The sequence below is a fragment of the Coffea eugenioides genome, chromosome 9 (assembly GCF_003713205.1).
Source record: "Coffea eugenioides isolate CCC68of chromosome 9, Ceug_1.0, whole genome shotgun sequence".
NCBI classification, from domain to species: Eukaryota; Viridiplantae; Streptophyta; class Magnoliopsida; order Gentianales; family Rubiaceae; genus Coffea; species Coffea eugenioides.
In genome coordinates this window covers 23,784,237-23,805,483 of record NC_040043.1, presented here as the reverse complement: position 1 = coordinate 23,805,483, position 21,247 = coordinate 23,784,237, and the positions used below count along the sequence as shown (strand labels likewise).

Genomic DNA, 21,247 nt, shown 5'->3' with positions numbered 1-21,247 from the left:
ATCCCCATCTTGGCCGAACCACTCTAGGAAGAAAAGAAAAGAAAGCTTCAACCTTTCATCTTCTATTCTTGTACAAACCTTGAAAACCAACCGATTAAACCTTGATTTAGTCCACAAAAAAGCCTTGCTAAGGGAATTTGAAGGTCTTGGTGGAGTTGATTTGGAGAAGAAACCCCTAAGCTACTACCTTTCTTGAAGAGTTAAGGTATTTTGCTTGGAACTCACTCTTTGTTCCTAATAATGGCCAATTGGTGCCTTATGGTAGCTAACTAGTGGATTTTATGGAAGATTTTATGGATTAGAGTGAAGTTAGCTAATTTTCTGATTTTTGTAAGAATTTTTCTGTTTTCCTGTGATGAATATGGTTGGGCTTGAATTGATGGTTCTAAATGGTGTTAAATAGCTCTCTTGTGCGTTAATTGCGGAAAATTTCTGCTTGTGCGGAAAATTTCAGATTTAGGGTTTCTAATTGGGGGTTTTCTATGGTTGGTTGTTGAGCCTTTAATTGGCTATGATTAAGGGGTATTGTGACCCTAATGACGTGTATTGAATGACCTATGAATTGTTTGGGTGCTTGTGGTTGTGATGGATGCATTTTAATTGTTGGTTTGTAGGATGGAAAAACTGAAATTTTAGGGGAAATGCTGTCCAAATGTCTAGGGTATTGGATTTTGTGAGTTTGGGTTGAGGTTGGATAGAAATGAAAGGTTTTGGGGTTTGTTTCTACTTTTAACCCTAGTAGTTATGTGTTTTTCATTTCCAACCTATCTTTGGGTTTTGCCTTAATAGTTCATTTAAAAAGGTATTCGACTCGTGTTCGAGTCTTAATTGTACTTTCTTGCTTATTATAGGGCGTGCCGGTGATCCGAGGCTCACGTCGGGCGAAAACTTGTGAAATTGCTTTGTTGGACTTGGTGAGTGTATTACTCACATGTTTGTTATTCCGTGGCTTTCTTGTACTTGAATTCTATGATTGGACTAGTTGTGATTATTGTTTGGGCCAGGTGAGGCGAGGGTGTACTTTACCACTCTCGTACTCTCCGGCCTACTTGACTGTTTACTATGTCACTTGAAATACTCTTGATTGTACTTGATTTGGTGTCGTTTGGACATGTATCCAACGACCTTTACTGTTAACTCTGGACCTTTACTGTTAACTCTGAGCTCTACCTCATTGGAAGTCAATTGACTCGAGCCGGTAAGGATTTGGTCGAGGACATTTGACAAGCCATAGGGACTGTATTTGAGAATCTTTGGGTATGAGACCCTTGATTCCGGTATAATCGAGTATTACCAATTCTGTACTGCTTGGTGTTTGGGCCCGGTAAGGGGAATATGTGGTGGACGGAATATTGGAGTAAAGAGGAGTCTACGGTTATGATTACACTGTATACATTGACGGAGAGTCAATGAGATGAGATCAAGCATGGCAAAAGAGGTAAAGGGCTCTAGAGAGCCGTCCGTATCCTTTTATTCTCTATAGTTGTGTGGTGTTGATTTTACTCACTTGATGAACTTATTTGGATTGAATATTCTTGTGTTTATGTGATCCTAGTATATTTACGTGATAGTACCTCATTGGGCGAAAGCTCACTCCGTTAAATTTTGTTTTCTTTACAGTGAACCATCTTTTGGACTTTTGCTTTTGAAAAATGAGTTGAGCTAGTTTAGAGATTTTGTATAGCTCCTCCATGGTTGGAAACCCTCATTGTGTTTGGATTCAAATATTGCCTTTTGATGTGTAAATATACGAATGTGGTTTTGTAAACGTGTGTACTCATGTTCATGTGTTATATTTGGTTTGTATACATCCATTTCAAGGATTATATGGAGTTACTTGTCTTCGATTGGGTCTTGGTCGGATTGTGACGTGGTAGTCACTATTCGTTTTCCGTTTCGATTTTCATTTTTCGTTTCATGGATTTGTGGTTTGGTTAAGCGAGCCAATAGATTCCGGAACGACTTGAATTTGTGTATTACCGTCTTAGTAGTCCTGGCGAGAGTTGGGCAGGCAGTCCGCTAACCCCTTTGGTACACCTTAGGGGAAGGTAGGGCTGTCACAGGTGGTATCAGAGCCTAGGTTAGAAATAACCTGGGCGAACCCGAAACTTGATTGTTAGAACTTTTGGAGATTGTGTTAGGATATGTTTAAGTATGATTACTCTATCTAAACTGTAAACTGTGGATATCCTTATAGGTCATGGATGGAGCTAGTAGGAGTGGAGGTGGGCCGTCTTAGAGACGTTTTCGTGTCGTCGACTACGAGGAGAGGGCCGGATGACCGAATCGGTGCTGGAGCACGGCCAGTCGGACTAGGCATTGTGGTCGTTGCCAGTGCTACTCCTACGCTGACTATGTGGTCGCAGCCGTGTTAGATGAGAGGAGGAGGCTCAGGCGTGCCGCTGCTAGGGATCACACCGAGCTGCAGCGTGTGAGGGGTATCATGAGGATGCAGGCGGATCGCATTCGGGAGCTCCAGGGGGACATGGCTATGGAGCAAGAGTGAACGAACGCTCTGAGGGAACAGTTGCAGGTGGTGAACGGCCGTCTCACTAGGGTGGTCCGGGAGGTTAGAGACCGATCCGGTGACATTATTAACGAGTGTGAGGCGCTAATCCAGGGAGTGATTGGCGCCAATGTGACAGGGGGAGTTCCAGGTGACGGAGCTCCAGGTGAGGGAGGCGCCCCTAGCTCTAGCTCTGGGGAGGAGTCGGTTGGCTCAGTTGAGAACTAGGTTAGAGTTTTTGGGCCATGTTTTGATCCCGTGTGAGGGACACCTAGGAAAAGCTTTTGGTTAGTTGTTTTGCACTTTTGGGACCTAGGTTGTACATTGTATTTTGACAGACCCTCTTTGGGATTTCTTTTGTATATATTTGGTTGACCGCTCTTGTATGACTGTTTGACACAGTTATGTGTTCTATGTGTATACATGTCTTATGTGGTGTTTCCTTTTGGTTATTTGTTCATGCTTATATGACTATGTTTATATGCCCTTTAACATTATCTTTGTACCTCGACCTTAGATTGACTTAGACCAATGGAGGGCACTCGTAGTGGACGAGGCCGTGGGCGTGGAGTTAGGCAACCCACGATAGAAAGGGGTATTAGGGAAACCACGTCTGAACCAAACCCTGAACCTAGGGTTGATCCCAATATCCAAATAGCTGCTGCTATGCAGCAAATGACTGACTTGTTAGCCCACGTAGTGCAACACCAGGGCCAACCTCCTGTCCAGCAACCTGGAAACCCAAGTCATTTAGTAGAGGGTGATGATCGGGCCCTAGAGAGATTTCAGAAGTTCTCTCTACCAAAGTTTCTGGGCGGGCCAGATCCGGACGTGGCCGAAAAGTGGTTAGCGAAAATGATAGACATTTTTGCCGCCCTACACTATTCAGAGAAGAGATAGGTTACTTTCACTGTCTTCCAATTGGAAGGGGCCGCACGTTCATGGTGGAACGTGATACAAATGAAGTTTGGACTGAGAACAAACACCAAGAACCTGGGTGAACTTCATGAGGGACTTCAACGCGAAATACTTTCCCCCTCTAGTCCAGGAAAAGAAGGAGGACGAATTTATTAGGCTCCGTCAGGGAGCTCAATCGGTGGCTGAGTATGAAAGCCAGTTTACGCGATTATCTAAGTTTGCCCCTGAACACATTTTGACAGAGCAAAGGAGAGTTCGGCGTGTTATCCAGGGGCTAAATATGGAAATTCAAAAGTATCTGGCGGTAGCCCAGATCAGTACCTTTAGTGACGCCGTGGAGAAAGCTTTACGAGTTGAAAATGCAAGGCTTCAAGTGAGGAATTTCCAAGTGAAGAAACGGGGATTCTCTGCGAGTAGTTCGACTCAAGGGGATAAAGGTATCCCTCCCAAGTTTGGAAGGGGAGCCGGAGGAGGAAGACTACCGGGAATGGCACGAGGGACTCCGCCAAGGGGTGATCACAATGGACGGGGCCCACAGAGAAGTGCCTCACAGGGAAGTTCAGCCTCGGTTTCTCGTGGACCTTGTGGATTTTGTGGGAAACCAAATCACACTGAGGATAACTGTTGGAGGAAAGAGAGGAAATGCTTACGTTGTGGGAGTGCGGAGCATCAAATAGCCAACTGTCCGGTGTTACCTCGGGAGGCGAGAATAACCACCCAATCGTCGAAGGCCAACTCGGGGCAGTCCAAGGTGGAAGGGACAAAGCCGAAGGTGCCAGCTCGGGTATACTCCCTTGAGCAACATCAAGTCCCTGATTCCGCTGGGGTCGTAGAAGGTACGATCCCTGTTTTACATCGTCTAGCCAGGATTTTGATAGACCCCGATGCTACCCATTCCTTTGTTAACCCCGATTTTATGTGCGACATTGATATAAAACCTGTTAGCTTGCCTTATGACTTAGAAGTTAGTACTCCTACGGGGGATCAACGTTTGATTACTGGTATGGTGTATGTTAATTGTGAAATTTGGGTAGGAGAGAGGAAGCTTTTAGGGAATCTTATAAGTTTAGCTATTAAGGGGTACGACGTTATATTGGGTATGGACTAGTTAGCTAAATACGATGCACAACTTGACTGTAAGAGGAAAGTAGTAAAATTTCGTATACCGGGGGAGGCGACCTTAAGGCTCGATGTAAGGGGTAGTTTAGCTTCATCTACATTGATTTCAGGTATTCGGGCTAGGAAACTACTGCATAGAGGGGCACAAGGGTTCCTAGCTTTTCTTATAAACACTCCCACTGATAAGTTGAGGGTTGAAGATGTGTCTGTAGTGAGTGACTATCCGGATGTATTTCCTGATGAATTAGAAACTTTACCTCCGGAAAGAGAGATAGAGTTTAAGATTGACCTATTACCGGGGACGTCACCTATCTCTAAGACCCCCTATCGAATGGCACCTGCTGAGCTCAAGGAGTTGAAGTTGCAGTTGCAAGACTTGTTAGAGCGTGGGTTTATTCATGAGAGTGGATCTCCTTGGGGGGCACCTGTATTATTTGTTAAGAAGAAGGATGGAACTTTAAGATTGTGTATCGACTATCGGGGATTAAATAATATGACCATTAAGAACAAATACCCACTACCCCATAACGATGAACTGTTTGACCAGTTGCAAGGTGCAGTGGTCTTTTCAAAGTTAGATCTCAGACAGAGGTATTATCAGTTGCTAATTAAGAAGGAGATGTACCCAAGACTGCCTTCAATTCTAGATATGGGCATTTTGAGTTTACGGTCATACCTTTTGGGTTGACCAATGCCCCTGCCGCCTTTATGGATTTGATGCAGTGAGTTTTCAAACCCTACCTAGACCGATTTGTTGTAGTGTTTATTGATGACATTTTGGTCTATTCCAAAACTCGTGAGGAACATGAGCAACATTTGAAGTTAGTGTTACAAACCCTAAGAGATCACCAGCTGTATGCTAAATTTAGTAAGTGTGAATTTTGACTGGAGAAAATCTCTTTTTTGGGACATGTGATTTCAAAAGAAGGTATCACGGTAGACCCCGCGAAAGTAGAGGCAGTGGCTGAATGGAAGAGGCCAGAAAATTCCACTGAGATTCGCAGTTTCTTAGGGTTGGCTGGGTACTATAGACGCTTTATTAAGGACTTTTCCAAACTGGCCGGCCCTTTAACCGACCTGACGAAGAAAAATGGTCGTTTTGTGTGGGATACTAGGTGTGAAACCAGTTTTCAGGAATTGAAGCGAAGGTTAACCATGGCTCCTATTCTGGCCTTGCCTAATGGGAAGGACAGTTTTGCTGTTTATACTGATGCTTCGAGGGAAGGCTTGGGATGTGTGTTGATGCAAAACAAGAACGTGATTGCTTTTGCCTCTAGGAAACTGAAAACCCATGAACAAAACTACCCTACCCATGACTTGGAGCTAGCTGCTGTGGTCTTTGCTCTGAAAAAGTGGAGACACTATCTATACGGGGTTACCTTTGAGGTTTATTCAGACCATAAGAGTTTTAAGTACCTCTTTTTCCAAAAGGAGTTGAATATGAGGCAACACCGTTGGATGGAACTCTTAGAAGATTATGACTGCACGATCAACTATCATCCGGGTAAGGCTAATGTAGTAGCTGACGCCTTAAGTCAAAAGGCTCAAGTAGCGGGGTTGATGGTCAAGGAGTGGGAGATGTTGGGAGTGGTTAGTGAATGGAACCCTAATTTGGAACGTCAAAGGGTAACCTTTGGGAATATCCGGGTAACATCTACTATTCTTGATCGAATAAAAGAAACCCAAGAGAAGGATCCGATGGTACAAAAGTGGAAGGAAAAGGTAGAAAAGGGAGCATTACCTGATTTCAATTTGAGTCCTGAGGGGATTTTAAGGTATAGGAACCGAGTAGTGGTGGCCAATGATGAAAACCTGAAAAGAGAGCTTTTGGAGGAAGCCCATCGATCGAAATACACGATCCATCCTGGTAGTAATAAGATGTATCAAGACTTGCGACGGTTGTACTGGTGGGATAAGATGAAGAGGAAGATTGCTCAATATATCCAAACCTATCTGATTTGCCAGCAAGTCAAGGCTGAACACCAAAAACCCTCTGGACTTTTACAACCTCTTGAGATACCTGAATGGAAGTGGGAAAATATCACGATGGACTTTGTTTCTGGATTGCCAAAAACTCAAAAAGGACATGATGCCGTTTGGGTGATCGTTGATCGGTTAACCAAATCGGCTCATTTCTTACCTGTGAATATGAAGTATTCCATGGATAAATTGGCTCAGTTGTACATGGATGAAATTGTGAGGTTACATGGGGTCTCAGTGAGTATAGTTTCGGACCGAGATCCTCGTTTTGTATCGAGGTTTTGGCAAAAGTTCCAGGAGAACTTGGGGACCAAACGCAACCTTAGTACCACTTATCACCCCCAAACGGATGGACAGTCGGAGCGAAAAATTCAAACCCTCGAGGATATGTTACGGACTTGTATTCTGGATTTTGGGGGTAATTGGGGCCAGCATATGACTTTAGTAGAGTTCGCCTATAATAACAGTTACCATTCGTCCATTCAAATGGCATCGTATGAAGCTCTCTACGGACGGAAGTGTCGTTCACCCATTTATTGGGACGAAGTAGGGGAAAAGAAGGTTCTAGATCCAACAACCATTCCCTGGATGGAGGATGCACAAGAAAAGGTTAAGTTGATCCGTCAAAGGCTCCAAACAGGTCAAAGCCGACAAAAGAGCTACGCGGATGACCGAAGGAAAGATTTGGAGTTTGAAGTTGAAGACCGTGTTTTTCTTAAGATCACGCCACTACGAAGCGTCACTGTAGGTAGAGGAAAGAAACTTCAAGCACGGTTCGTAGGACCTTACACGATTCTTCAACGAGTTGGGAAAGTAGCGTACCGACTCGAGTTGCCGCCAAGTTTATCTCAAATTCATGACGTTTTCCATGTCTCGATGCTTAAAAAGTACTATCCTGATCCACCCACATTGTGCAACCTGAGGAGATTGAGATAGATGAAGCCCTCACCTATGAGAAGAGACCTGTACAATTACTCGATCGAAGGATTAAGGAGCTGAGGAATAAACAAATCCCATTAGTAAAGGTTTTGTGAAGGAACCATGGAATAGAAGAGGCAACTTGGGAGATGGAGGAGGAGATGCAAAAGAAATACCCTGAGCTGTTTAGTAACCCAGGTGAGCAATTTCGAGGGTGAAATTCTTTAAGGAGGAGAGGGTGTGAGAACCCAGAAAAAAAAATTTAGGCATTATTTTATTCCTGTGCACCCGTTTTCTTTTATTTTCTTTATTATATTACTTTTTAACAATATTTTATCAGTAAATATAGTTTTTAAATCATTTTTCTAGTATAAATTAGTTCATGAGAAATTAGGAGTGTATATTGGACGTATAAAGGGATTTAATTCCTAGGTGTTAGGAGTTAATTAGAGGTTACCTAAATGGATTAACCATGGGGAGACAAGAAAATAACTTCAAGCAACAACAAAGTGCCAAGTGTCGATTTCTTACTTGAGTTGACTTGCCTAACTTTTGCCTAACTTTCTTTAACTTTACTAAAAGACCAAAATTGACTCAAATCATCTTCATTTCATCCCCATCTTGGCCGAACCTCTCTAGGAAGAAAAGAAAACAAAGTTTCAACCTTTCATCTTCTATTCTTGCACAAATCTTGAAAACCAACCGATTAAACCTTGATTTAGTCCACAAAAAAGCCTTGCTAAGGGAGTTTGAAGGTCTTGGTGGAGTTGATTTGGAGAAGAAACCCCTAAGCTACTACCTTTCTTGAAGAGTTAAGGTATTTTTCTTGGAACTCACTCTTTGTTCCTAATAATGGCCAATTGGTGCCTTATGGTAGCTAACTAGTGGATTTTATGGAAGATTTTATGGATTAGAGTGAAGTTAGCTAATTTTCTGATTTTTGTAAGAATTTTTCTGTTTTCCTGTGATGAATATGGTTGGGCTTGAATTGATGGTTCTAAATGGTGTTAAATAGCTCTCTTGTGCGTTAATTGCGGAAAATTTCTGCTTGTGCGGAAAATTTCAGATTTAGGGTTTCTAATTGGGGGTTTTCTATGGTTGGTTGTTGAGCCTTTAATTGGCTATGATTAAGGGGTATTGTGACCCTAATGACGTGTATTGAATGACCTATGAATTGTTTGGGTGCTTGTGGTTGTGATGGATGCATTTTAATTGTTGGTTTGTAGGATGGAAAAACTGAAATTTTAGGGGAAATGCTGTCCAAATGTCTAGGGTATTGGATTTTGTGAGTTTGGGTTGAGGTTGGATAGAAATGAAAGGTTTTGGGGTTTGTTTCTACTTTTAGCCCTAGAAGTTATGTGTTTTTCATTTCCAAGCTATCTTTGGGTTTTGCCTTAATAGTTCATTTAAAAAGGTATTCGACTCGTGTTCGAGTCTTAATTGTACTTTCTTGCTTATTATAGGGCGTGCCGGTGATCCGAGGCTCACGTCGGGCGAAAACTTGTGAAATTGCTTTGTTTGACTTGGTGAGTGTATTACTCACATGTTTGTTATTCCGTGGCTTTCTTGTACTTGAATTCTGTGATTGGACTAGTTGTGATTATTGTTTGGGCCAGGTGAGGCGAGGGTGTACTTTACCACTCTCATACTCTCCGCCCTACTTGACTGTTTACTATATCACTTGAAATACTCTTGATTGTACTTGATTTGGTGTCGTTTGGACATGTATCTGACGACCTTTACTGTTAACTCTGGACCTTTACTGTTAACTCTGAGCTCTACCTCATTGGAAGTCAATTGACTCGAGCCGGTAAGGACTTGGTCGAGGACATTTGACAAGCCATGGGGACTGTATTTGGGAATCTTTGGGTATGAGACCCTTGATTCCGGTATACTCGAGTATTACCAATTCTGTGCTGCTTGGTGTTCGGGCCCGGTAAGGGGAATGTGTGGTGGACGGAATATTGGAGTAAAGAGGAGTCTACGGTTATGATTACACTGTATACATTGACGGAGAGTCAATGAGATGAGATCAAGCATGGCAAAAGAGGAAAAGGGCTCTTGAGAGCCGTCTGTATCCTTTTATTCTCTATAGTTGTGGGGTGTTGATTTTACTCACTTGATGAACTTATTTGGATTGAATATTCTTGTGTTTATGTGATCCTGGTATATTTACGTGATAGTACCTCATTGGGCGAAAGCTCACTCCGTTAAATTTTGTTTTTCTTACAGGGAACCATCTTTTGGACTTTTGCTTTTGAAGAATGAGTTGAGCTAGTTTAGGGATTTTGTATAGCTCCTCCATGGTTGGAAACCCTCATTGTGTTTGGATTCAAATATTGCCTTTTGATGTGTAAATATACGAATGTGGTTTTGTAAACGTGTGTACTCATGTTCATGTGTTATATTTGGTTTGTATACATCCATTTCAAGGATTATATGGAGTTACTTGTCTTCGATTGGGTCTTGGTCGATTGTGACGTGGTAGTCCCTATTTGTTTTCCGTTTCGATTTTCATTTTCCGTTTCATGGATTTGTGGTTTGGTTAAGCGAGCCAATAGATTCCAGAACGACTTGAATTTGTGTATTACCGTCTTAGTAGTCCTGGCGAGAGTTGGGCAGGCAGTCCGCTAACCCCTTTGGTACGCCTTAGGGGAAGGTGGGGCTGTCACATATAGGGGGATGATCGTAGAAATGGGACTGGAGACAAGTGTTTGTCTACGGACATTATAATTGGTTGACGGAGTGTCAACGGACCCTAGACAAACTGCTGTGGAACCTACTCCTGAGAGCAGACTTGATACGCTCCTCGGCCAATTTGTTCCGGGACACGTAGCACGATTGCCAAGGATCTAGACGGATGATCAATCGTTTGGATTGCGGAGCCTAGAATCAAGATGGACAACTCAACTTGATAGAAGGTGGTAGAACAGCGACTGTAATTGAGGTGGTTACTCAAGTAGATAGGCTGGATGAACAACCAAGGACGTCACGCGAGATTGCTCAAAAACCCTTGCCTTGCAAGTAGAATGTAACTCTCGACTTTGAAGAGAAACAAAGTAAATTTTATTGTCAATAATGTCTAACCCTTGAACCGTACACAAGGTGCCTTTTTATAGGCTAGAAACTAATGCAAAATCCCATTGGAACAAGGATTGATGTACCTCTACTACTACCTAATCTAGGACACGGATGCCGGCCTCATTTAATCATAAATGGGCTCGGCTTATTTAGCACAAAAATGACTAATAAAACTGACCAAAAGAAACCAAGTAAATTCGAGACAACTAAGACCAAGTAACAAACCACCATACTCGGCCTAATCAACTAAGGACTTGCGGGACCGGCATTTGATGCTTCATTGGCTCGGATCAATGTGTAGATTACTTGATTAGCAACTTCCAAGCCTTCAATGTTCCTATGGACCCCATGTTGATCTTGAACACTTCGAACAAGGGTTTGAAGAGACTCTTTGAATTGCTTTGCCCGTGCACGTGTAACCGGCCCCAATGGAACTCTCACTTGAGTATCATCAATCGGGCTTGACTCAAGGTTGTCATCCATGCACACATCAGTCCCCTCCACTTGAAAAGGATTTGTCTTTAAATCTGGTTCATCCTCTTCAAGGAACGGGCATAAATCCGCGACATTGAAACTCGCATTGACATTATACTCCTCAGGCAACTCCAACTTCTAGGCATTGTCGTTGACACGTTGAAACACTCGGAAAGGTCCATCGCCTCTTGGTGACAACTTGCTTTGGCGTTGCTTAGGGAACCTCTCTTTCCTTAAGTGTAGCCAGACCCAATCTCCAGGTTCAAAAACCATCTTGCGACGATGCTTGTTAGCTTGCTAGAGGTATTACTGAGTACGCCTTTCAATATTGGCTCGAACAGCTTCATGTAACCTGCGTACAAAGTCAGCTTTCTTTTTCCCATCTAAGCTTATTTGCTCAGAGGATGGTAAGGGTGCCAAGTTGAGGGGAGTTAAGGGATTAAACCCATAAACAACCTCAAAAGGTGAGTAGTGTGTTGCACTGTGAACTGTTCTATTATAAGCAAATTCAACATGTGGCAAACACTCTTCCCAAGACTTAAGGTTTTTCTTAATTAAGACCCTTAACAAAGTTCCAAGAGTGCGATTGACAACCTCAGTTTGTCCATCACTTTGGAAATGACTAGCGGTCGAAAATAACAATTTAGTGCCAAGTTTAGAGCACAAAGTCTTCCAAAAGTAACTCAAGAACTTAACATCTCTACCACTAACAATTGTTTGAGGCATACCATGTAAACGCACAATTTCTTTGAAAAACAAGTTAGCAGTATGTGATGCATCATCAGTATTATGGCAAGGGGATAAAATGAGCCATCTTTGAAAATCTATCAACTACCACATAGATGGAATCATTACCCCTTTGAGACCTAGGTAGTCCCAAAACAAAGTCCATGGACAAGTCCACCCAAGGATATTTTGGAATTGGCAATGAGGTATACAAGCCATATGGATTTGTGTTAGATTTAGGTTTATGGCAAGTAGCACATCTACCAACCATGCATTCAATATCCCTACGCATGTGTGGCCAATAAAAGCGCTCTTGCAACATTGCTAATGTCTTAACAATGCCAAAATGTCCCATGAGACCATCACTATGTGCCTCTCGAACCAACAAATCTCGAATGGAAGAATTAGACACACACAACTTATCAACATAAAACAAGAATCCGTCATGCAAAAAGTATTTTCCGTGGGGGCTCTTAATGCATGATTTAAACATCCCACCAAAATCATTGTCATGTGCATAGAGCTCTTTAGCATTTCGAAACCAAGCAACTTAGCATCAAGAAAAACTAGCAAGGAATGTCTACGAGATAAAACATTAGCTACCACATTCGTTTTACCAGTCTTATACTTAATGACATAGGAGAAGGTGTCAATGAAACTTACCCACTTGGCATGCCTTTTGCTCAATTTCGTCTGCCCCTTGAGAAATTTCAACGATTCGTGGTCAGTGTGTATCACGAATTCTCGTGGACGGAGGTAATGTTGCCATGTTTCCATGGCTCTCACAAGTGCATACAACTCCTTGTCATATGTGGGGTAATTCAGTGCCGCACCTCCCAGTTTCTCGCTAAAGAATGCACAAGATCTCTTAACTTGCAGTAACACAGCTCTAATTCCTACACCAGAAGCATCACATTCGATTTCAAAAGTTTTATTAAAATTAGGTAATTCTAAGACAGGTGCGTGTGTGAGTTTGTCCTTAAGAGTAAGGAAAGATTTTTCTTGTGCTTCTCCCCAATGGAATTTGTCATTTTTCTTTGCCACTGCAGTCAATGGCATAGCAATGGTACTGAAGTCGTTGACGAAACGCCGGTAGAAGCCAGCCAAACCATGGAAGCTTCGCACATCCGCAACTATCTTTGGTGTTGGCCATTGTTTGATGGCTTCGATCTTGGATTCGTCTACTTTGATGCCCTGTGAACTCACAACATAGTCTAGAAACATAAGTTCATTAGTATAAAAAGTGCACTTCTTAAGATTAGCATAGCGGCTCGCCTTTCAAAGTGTGTCCAATACCAATTTTAGATGCTCCATGTGTTCATGCATGTTTCGACTATAGATCAAAATATCATCAAAGTAAACAATGACAAATTTTCCTATAAATTGCCTTAAAACATGGTTCATTAATCTCATGAAGGTGCTAGGTGCATTAATCAACCCAAAAGACATGACTAACCACTCATAAAGGCCATGTTTTGTTTTGAAAGCCGTTTTCCACTCATCTTCCTCTTTCATCCTAATTTGATGATGGCTATTTCATAAGTCAATTTTAGTGAAGATAACAGCACCATCAAGTTCATCTAGCATATCATCTAATCTAGGAATGGGGTGACGGTATTTAACAGTTATAGTATTTACGACTCTACAATCAGTACACATACGCCAAGTACCATTTTTTTTTGGAACAAGTATAACAGGAACGGCACATAGACTCAAACTCTCCTTAACCTAACCCTTACCTAGTAGGCCATCAACTTGCCTTTGGAGTTCCTTAGTTTCCTCCGGGCCCATTTGGTAGGCTGGTTTGTTGGGTAATGGTGCTCCAGGAATGAGGTCGATTTGGTGCTCAATCTCTCGAATGGGTAGTAATCCATCAGGGATCTCGTCAGAGAACACGTCCTCAAATTCCTGCAACAAAGCAACTACACTCGAAGGCAAGGCCTTATCGAGTTCATCAACATTCAAGAGCACGTGTTTGCAAATCATAAGTAACACAGGCTGATCAGAATACACAATTTTCCTGACATCCTTACCCTTGATTATCATGTTTTGTTTCCTAGTGTTTGACTTAATCAATGCTTGATCATTTGTAATACTAGAGCCAACATTGGTGCTCTTGGACGAATGCTCAAGAGTCGATTTGGAGCAATCTCCAGAATCGGTTCCTTTGAGTTATCTCTTTTGACGGTCTAAGTCACATTCTCTTTGCAATTTAACTTGGTTCTCATACACTTGTGCAGGTGTGAGGGGTGTTAAGTGTGACAGCCCCACCTCCCCCTAAGGCGAACCAGAGGGTTCGGCGGGCCGCCTGCCCAGCTCTCGCCGGGACTCAGTCGTTCACTAAAGTCCTCAAATAAATTACAAGAATAAACCTCAAATATTACAATATAAATCTCCAATATACATCAAATTCTCCAAAAAATAATTACATATCAAAAGCGAAGCGTCCATGCTTCTACTGCGCCACTCTGATCCATGATCCAACTATTATACAAAAGGAAGTCCAAATTCAAAGTACACATGAGATAATTCATCCGATCACAGGAATAAGTACTACAATCCTTCCTTCGCCTTGAGCCCTGTGGAGGGGAATAAAATATTTTTGGGGTGAGCTAGAAGCTCAGCGAGTAACCGGTAAAATCAGTAATCAAATCGGTTTAACAATAGTTCATTTCAATGATGTCATAAATCAAATGATAAGTCCAGAAACAATTACAACATTTACAAAACATTAAATACGGAGTATCAATAATTCAAGAAACATGTACAATGGAAAGCGATAGTAACATTCATGAAAAGGATACGTTCGTTCTCCTGCCATTTCCTTTTTTTTTTTCATTTGAAATTGCATTTTTCTCATTCAACCTTTCCCGGACATCGTCCAGGCTCCACCAATCTCGACCAACCTACAAAGGTAATACTCGAGTATACCAAACGTTCACCCAAGTCCCTAATCGCCCGACCGAGTCCACTTCTGGCTCGAGACGACCGGTAACAAGGGGCAATGGCCAGTTCAGCCCAAAAGGCTTACATTCATGCGCAAGTAGCATTTTATCATTAAGCATGAAAATTTCACATTTATTTAGGTCGAGTGCGATAAAGTACACACTCGTCCAGAAAACTCGTTTTAACAATCATTGAAAGCACTTAACACATTATCAATCTATAATAACAAGCCAATAAGTCAAGGAAATATCAAACAAGGAACACTCTCATATAAGCACGCATGATATGCAAGAAAACAGTTCAAAAGTAACTTTGGAAACAGCTCGAAAGTAAATAATGCAAGAAACGTTTCACAAGTACTTTGGAAATAGTTTAGGGTCACTCACCTCCACGGCTCAGAAATCATCCATCATATAACATTGCCTTGCTCAAATCCAAGTCTTAGATCACAAACTCAATGCAAACAAATCCCTTCAAAGTTCGGACAGCACTTCCCCTGAATTTGCTAACTTTTCCAGCCATCATGGCTTCATTATTTTCTCATTCCATCCCAAAGGTACACACACAACAACAAGTTCATCCAATAGCCATTCAGCAAGCTCCAAGTAGTACTAGTACAAGTCAAGCTAGGGAAAAGTCCGGAAATGAAAGTTAAGCTCAAAACCCGAAAAATAGTTTTGACGTCATTTTGCGGTAATGGCACCAAAGGCGCTACGATTGTCGGATGAAGGTGCAAGACCCAATGTTTCGAAGCTAAGAGATAGGGCTACAATATTTCAGAAGGTCACCCAACCCAGTTTCAAGTGTAACCAGGTCAAAAATGCAAGATACCATACCAGAATCACAAAAACAGATTCACAGAACGCATTCTAGCGGAAACATCATAAATCAGGCTATCCAAGTCCAAATCCAGAAATTCCAAAACCAGATGAAAGATAAGAAACAGGGATAAATTTCATCAGAAGACCTCAACAACCAATTCCGAAGAAATTCCAGCCACAACAACCAATTACAGGCGCAATTCTTACATTCGGGTAAAACCAGAACAGCAATAGTAATTTTGACTTTTCTCATTCTACACTACTCCGATTGACCTGAAATTTGTAGGCACCTCTAAAATATCATTAGCTACAACTTTCATGTTTTAAGCCAAGGCAAATTCGGCCTCTATCTATGAGCTATAAATTCGGGCAGAATGCACAATCATAAACCCTAACTTTCCAAAATTTCTTCCAAAACAGAAATTGTTTGCAATTATCCACTTTTTCCACCTTCTAGAATCATTATATACCATTTCCAATCATCATAGATAGCCACACAATCATGCTCATATTAAAACAGAAAAATTCCCAATAATTATAAAACTTCACCAATTCAACCAAAAACCAAGATATAATCCATAAAAGTGCATCTTATACCACCACCAATCATGAATTGAACATCATTAGAGGAAGGAGAGGGGTCCTTCACAACTCACCTTAGCAATACAAGAGATAGAGCAACTAGTCACCTTAGCTTTCCAAACAACTTCACAACCAAGCTCAACTCCACCAAACTAAGAGGTTTTATGGAGTAATTGGAAGATTAATCGGTTTAATTGAAAGATTGGGCAAGATTGGAGACTAGAAAATTGAGAGCTTTTCTTCCCTTTTTTGAGCAAGAGAATTCGGCCAAGAAGCTTGCAAAATGAAGAGATTTTTGGCCAATTTGAATTAAATGGTAAAGTTATGAATAGTAGTCAAACTCAAGACTAAATCTTATGGTGACACTTGTCACCTTTAGGTTTAAAACTTATCTTTTTGTCTCTCCAATACAAATATCTTAGCACTTTGTAAAATAATATCACTTAATACAAAATTCCAACAAGTTGTCAAAAATATAATGCATTTACCGCACTTGCGGGTCCCACGTTCAAAATACGCTCTTAATTTCTCAAAAACTAACCGATACTAGAAAAATCATTTTAAAACTATCTTTGCTCATAAACTTTGTAACAGCCCCACTTTCCCCTAAGGCGAACCAAAGGGGTGAGCGGACTGCCTGCCCAGCTCTCGCCAGGACTCACGATGCAGACTAGAACTATCTATAGCGATCCGGAACTTACGAACGAGCGTAAACGAGTCAAAATGGTAAAATAACCCAAAATTTAAATAAAATGAAATCCGAAGTCGGCCATGAATAGTGACCGACCCGTCAGAACCCAACCGAAATAGCCAACAACATTCACATCTGAACTTTAGCGTTTACAAATCAAAATGACATACAAAAGTTTTCAAAAGTTAATATATACACACGGTTTGCCAAATCAAAAGAGAAAACGCCCCAAAAGTACACTTAGGGTTTTAATACATGAGCTATACAAAAGATTTGTACAACTAGCTCAATTTGGCAGCCATTTGTCAAATCCAGACCCAAAAGGGTTTATTTTCCTGTAAGGAAAACAAAAGGAACGGAAAGGGGTGAGCTTGCGCTCAATGAGGTACCAAACAGATAGCATTAAAATCATGGCATTTCACATTTAACAAATCAGATACACATGTCAGATGTAAAGCAAAGGAACCAATGATTCAAATCAGAAGGATACGGGTGGCTCTCAGGAGCCAAATTTCCAGCGCAATACTTGATCCAAACCGGTTGACTCTCCGTCAATGTATATAGAACCAATGCGTCCGTAGACCCTCTTATCACCGAATTCCGTCCACCAAACACCCCTTTACCGGGCCCGCTCACGCTCACCTCAAACGAACAAAATGGTAATACTCGAGTATACCCGGAATCAAGGGTCTCATACCCAAAATCCCCGAACAGACTACCGTGGTTCGTTATCTAATCGTCCAGGCCCTTGCCGGCCCGACTCGAATAAACTTAGCCACAGGATTGAGCTCATAGGTCATAGAAATCCGAACAGATGCAGACACAGATAACAGATTCAAATTTTGCATAGTAAATTGGCATATGAACAGACTAGAGAACGAGTGTGATAAAGTACACCCTCGTCTCGAACAAATAAACAGATTGCAGAGCAGAAATCAAGTTAAATAGCAATGGAGGGGAGTGGTACACTCACCGGCTCAACTTCAAAAGTTTTTACTTCAGATTGGCCTTAATCGCCAAGAAACCCTAAAATAATCAAAATAAACCAATTGAAGGTTTCATATCCAAAATCGAGTAAACGGAATGCACAAGTGAGGCTCGACTACACGTCGTACGCCTTGCCCAAAAATACTAATGAAAGGGTGCAAAAACATGATTTTCTTGGAAACAAAAGATAACATGAAGACCTAGGGTCAACAACCCAAAAGCCCTTCATTTCCATCAAAAGGCAAATCCAACTTAAAGAACCAAACGGCCTAGAAAATCGGACAGCATTTCCCCCAAATTTCTTACTTTTCCAGCCATTAAGGCTTCATGATTTCCTCAAATCAGTCCCAAAACCTCACACAAAAGTCATCTCATTTCCCAAAAGCCGTTCACTAGGCTCAAAGCAATACAAGTACAAAAGTTAGCTAGGAAATGACCGGAATAAGAGTAAGCCTTAAAACATGCAAACAAGTACAATGAGACTCGATAACGAATCATAAAGCCATGCCAATCACAACCCCAATAGGGTTTCATATACATATATAAGCATAATAGCAAACCAGAAAATCAGAAAATATAACTCATTTGATCAATCAACAAAAACAGGTTTGGCCTCCGTATGCGGTAATGGCACAAAATGCGCTACGCTTATCGGATGAGGGCGTAAGACCCACCATCTCGAAGCTAAAAGACAGGGCTACAACAATGTAGAAGGCCTCTCAGTCCAAATCCTAGCACAACTAGGTCAAATGTGCCAAATACTAAACCAGAATTACCAAAACAGGTTTGTAAAACACACAAAACTGTAATGAACACAACTCAGTCTGTACAAGTCCAAATGCCGAAATTCAAAAGGCATAAGCTAGCTAAGACATCCAGCTAAATTTCATCAGAAGACACCAACTTCAAAATCCAAACCAATGCCAGTCAAAATAGACAATTACTATCGCAGTTCGTACATTCTGTTCACCCAGAACAGCAACAGTAAAAACGGTATAACTCACTCTACACTACTCCAAATGCCCTGAAATTTTGTAGACGCTTCAAACTCATCAATACCTACAACTTTCATGTTTTGAGCAAAGTCCAATTCGGCCTCTATCTATGACCTAAAATTTCGGACAGAATGTTCAACCAAGAACCCTAATTTTCCAGAAATTCTTCCAAATTCAAAATTGATTGCAATTTCCTATCATATGCACCTACTAGAGCTAAAGCCCCTTATTACCAACCATCAAAAACAACCACACCATCAAGATCATATGAAACCAGAAAATTCATCATAAAATTGAAAACTCCACCAAAACACTTCAAATCAAGAAACAAGTCACATAATCCATCACTTTAGGTCCCATTAAGCACCATATAAGCATCAATAAGTGTAGTAGAATGTTTAATCATCACTTACCTAAGAAATAAGAGAAGAGGAGTTGTAGACCACCCTAGCTCTTCAAGAAAACTTCACCAAACAACCTCTATCACCAACTAGAAAGATTTTTATGGAGTAGAAATGGATGTAAGCAAATGTTTTTGGGTGATTTGCACCAAGTAGTAGCTAGAACTTGAAGAGTTTCTTCTTCCTTCCTTGCACAAGAGGTTCGGCCAACAAGAGGTAAGAAATGGTAATTTTTTTGTGCATTTTTGAGATATTTAACCAATTTTTGGTCAAAAGTCAAAATAGTGAATAGTAACTCTTAAGTCAAAACCAATGTAGTGGTGACACTTGTCACCTACATTAATGCAATCTTATCTTTCTTTTTCCTCTCACATCAATCAATCTCACTCTCTACTTATCTCTTAACACCCGATAAATTTTACACAGTATCCGAAACTTAACCTTATTGGCCGAATTTTTCCGAACTTTTCGCACTAGCGGGTCCCACGTCCAATATATATTCTTAATTTTCTAAAACTCTCCAATACTAGAAAAATTATCTAAAAACTATAATTGCTCATAAAATTTATCTAGAAAATTTTCTGGATACAGAAAGTGCAGAAAACAAGCCATGAAAAATGCGAAAACCTAGAAAATGCAAATTACGGGTTCTCACAAACTTTATCTGGGGAATGTTTCTAACAAAGAAAATGTAGAAAAGGCGGACGATTAAAAAAAAATAAACCCTAGAAAATTAGAAAATTTTTCGGGTTCTCACACTCATTCTTTTCGGGGCGTCACAAACTCCCCTCCTTAAAAGAATGTCGTCCTCGACATTCCCTCTTGCACCAATCAAGTCGAGACATCCCGCAAGAATCTCTCAAGCATTCCAAGCAGACACTAAGAGTCAAATCAAACCCACAGTCCGGCATCCTAAACTTCAAGCCTAGGATACACTACAGAGATCTGAAGCCTAAGTTCTGATACCAACTGTGACAGCCCCACCTCCCCCTAAGGCGAACCAGAGGGTTCGGCGGGCCGCCTGCCCAGCTCTCGCCGGGACTCAGTCGTTCACTAAAGTCCTCAAATAAATTACAAGAATAAACCTCAAATATTAGAATATAAATCTCCAATATACATCAAATTCTCCAAAAAATAATTACACATCAAAAGCGAAGCGTCCATGCTTCCACTGCGCCACTCTGATCCATGATCCAACTATTATACAAGAGGAAGTCCAAATTCAAAGTACACATGAGATAATTCATCCGATCACAGGAATAAGTACTACAAGCCTTCCTTCGCCTTGAGCCCTGTGGAGGGGAATAAAATATTTTTGGGGTGAGCTAGAAGCTCAGCGAGTAACCGGTAAAATCAGTAATCAAATCGGTTTAACAATAGTTCATTTCAATGATGTCATAAATCAAATGATAAGTCCAGAAACAATTACAACATTTACAAAACATTAAATATGGAGTATCAATAATTCAAGAAACATGTACAATGGAAAGCGATAGTAACATTCATGAAAAGGATACGTTCGTTCTCCTGCCATTTCCTTGTTTTTTTTTTTTCATTTGAAATTGCATTTTTCTCATTCAACCTTTCCCGGACATCGTCCAGGCTCCACCAACCTCGACCAACCTACAAAGGTAATACTCGAGTATACCAAACGTTCACCCAGGTCCCTAATCGCCCGACCGAGTCCGCTTCTGGCTCGAGACGACCGGTAACAAGGGGCAATGGCCAGTTCAGCCCAAAAGGCTTACATTCATGCGCAAGTAGCATTTTATCATTAAGCATGAAAATTTCACATTTATTTAGGTCGAGTGCGATAAAGTACACACTCGTCCAGAAAATTCGTTTTAACAATCATTGAAAGCACTTAACACATTATCAATCTATAATAACAAGCCAATAAGTCAAGGAAATATCAAACAAGGAACACTCTCATATAAGCACGCATGATATGCAAGAAAACAGTTCAAAAGTAACTTTGGAAACAGCTCGAAAGTAAATAATGCAAGAAACGTTTCACAAGTACTTCGGAAATAGTTTAGGGTCACTCACCTCCACGGCTCAGAAATCATCCATCATATAACATTGCCTTGCTCAAATCCAAG

The 21,247-nt window shown here is 41.1% G+C and overlaps 2 protein-coding genes across 2 annotated transcripts; one reads left to right on the top strand and one right to left on the bottom strand.

Annotated features, from left to right (window-relative positions):
* The first annotated feature begins 3,512 nt into the window (after window positions 1-3,512).
* LOC113782377 lies at window positions 3,513-4,532 on the top strand. Its single transcript, XM_027328271.1, has one exon. It carries the CDS (start codon window positions 3,513-3,515, stop codon window positions 4,530-4,532), a length of 1,020 nt encoding a protein of 339 aa, XP_027184072.1.
* A 6,770-nt stretch (window positions 4,533-11,302) lies between these two features.
* On the bottom strand, window positions 11,303-13,768 carry LOC113782376. Its single transcript, XM_027328270.1, has 4 exons — window positions 13,462-13,768; window positions 12,386-12,936; window positions 11,991-12,140; window positions 11,303-11,827 (listed from the first exon to the last, which is right to left on the bottom strand). The coding sequence occupies exons 1-4, from the start codon at window positions 13,766-13,768 to the stop codon at window positions 11,303-11,305; spliced, it is 1,533 nt and encodes a 510-aa protein (XP_027184071.1).
* Window positions 13,769-21,247: the final 7,479 nt, after the last annotated feature.

Bases quoted from the DNA above. Each gene is read 5' to 3' on its own strand.
- LOC113782376 (XM_027328270.1), bottom strand. From the start codon at position 13,768: ATGATAATCAAGGGTAAGGATGTCAGGAAAATTGTGTATTCTGATCAG. The intron at 12,141-12,385 runs GTAAGTTTCATT...TATGTTGATAAG, and splicing joins GCAAAAGGCATGCCAAGTGG to TTGTGTGTGTCTAATTCTTC. The intron at 11,828-11,990 runs GTTGGTAGATGT...TCTATGTGGTAG, and splicing joins GTAGGGATATTGAATGCATG to TTGATAGATTTTCAAAGATG.
- LOC113782377 (XM_027328271.1), top strand. From the start codon at position 3,513: ATGAGGGACTTCAACGCGAAATACTTTCCCCCTCTAGTCCAGGAAAAG.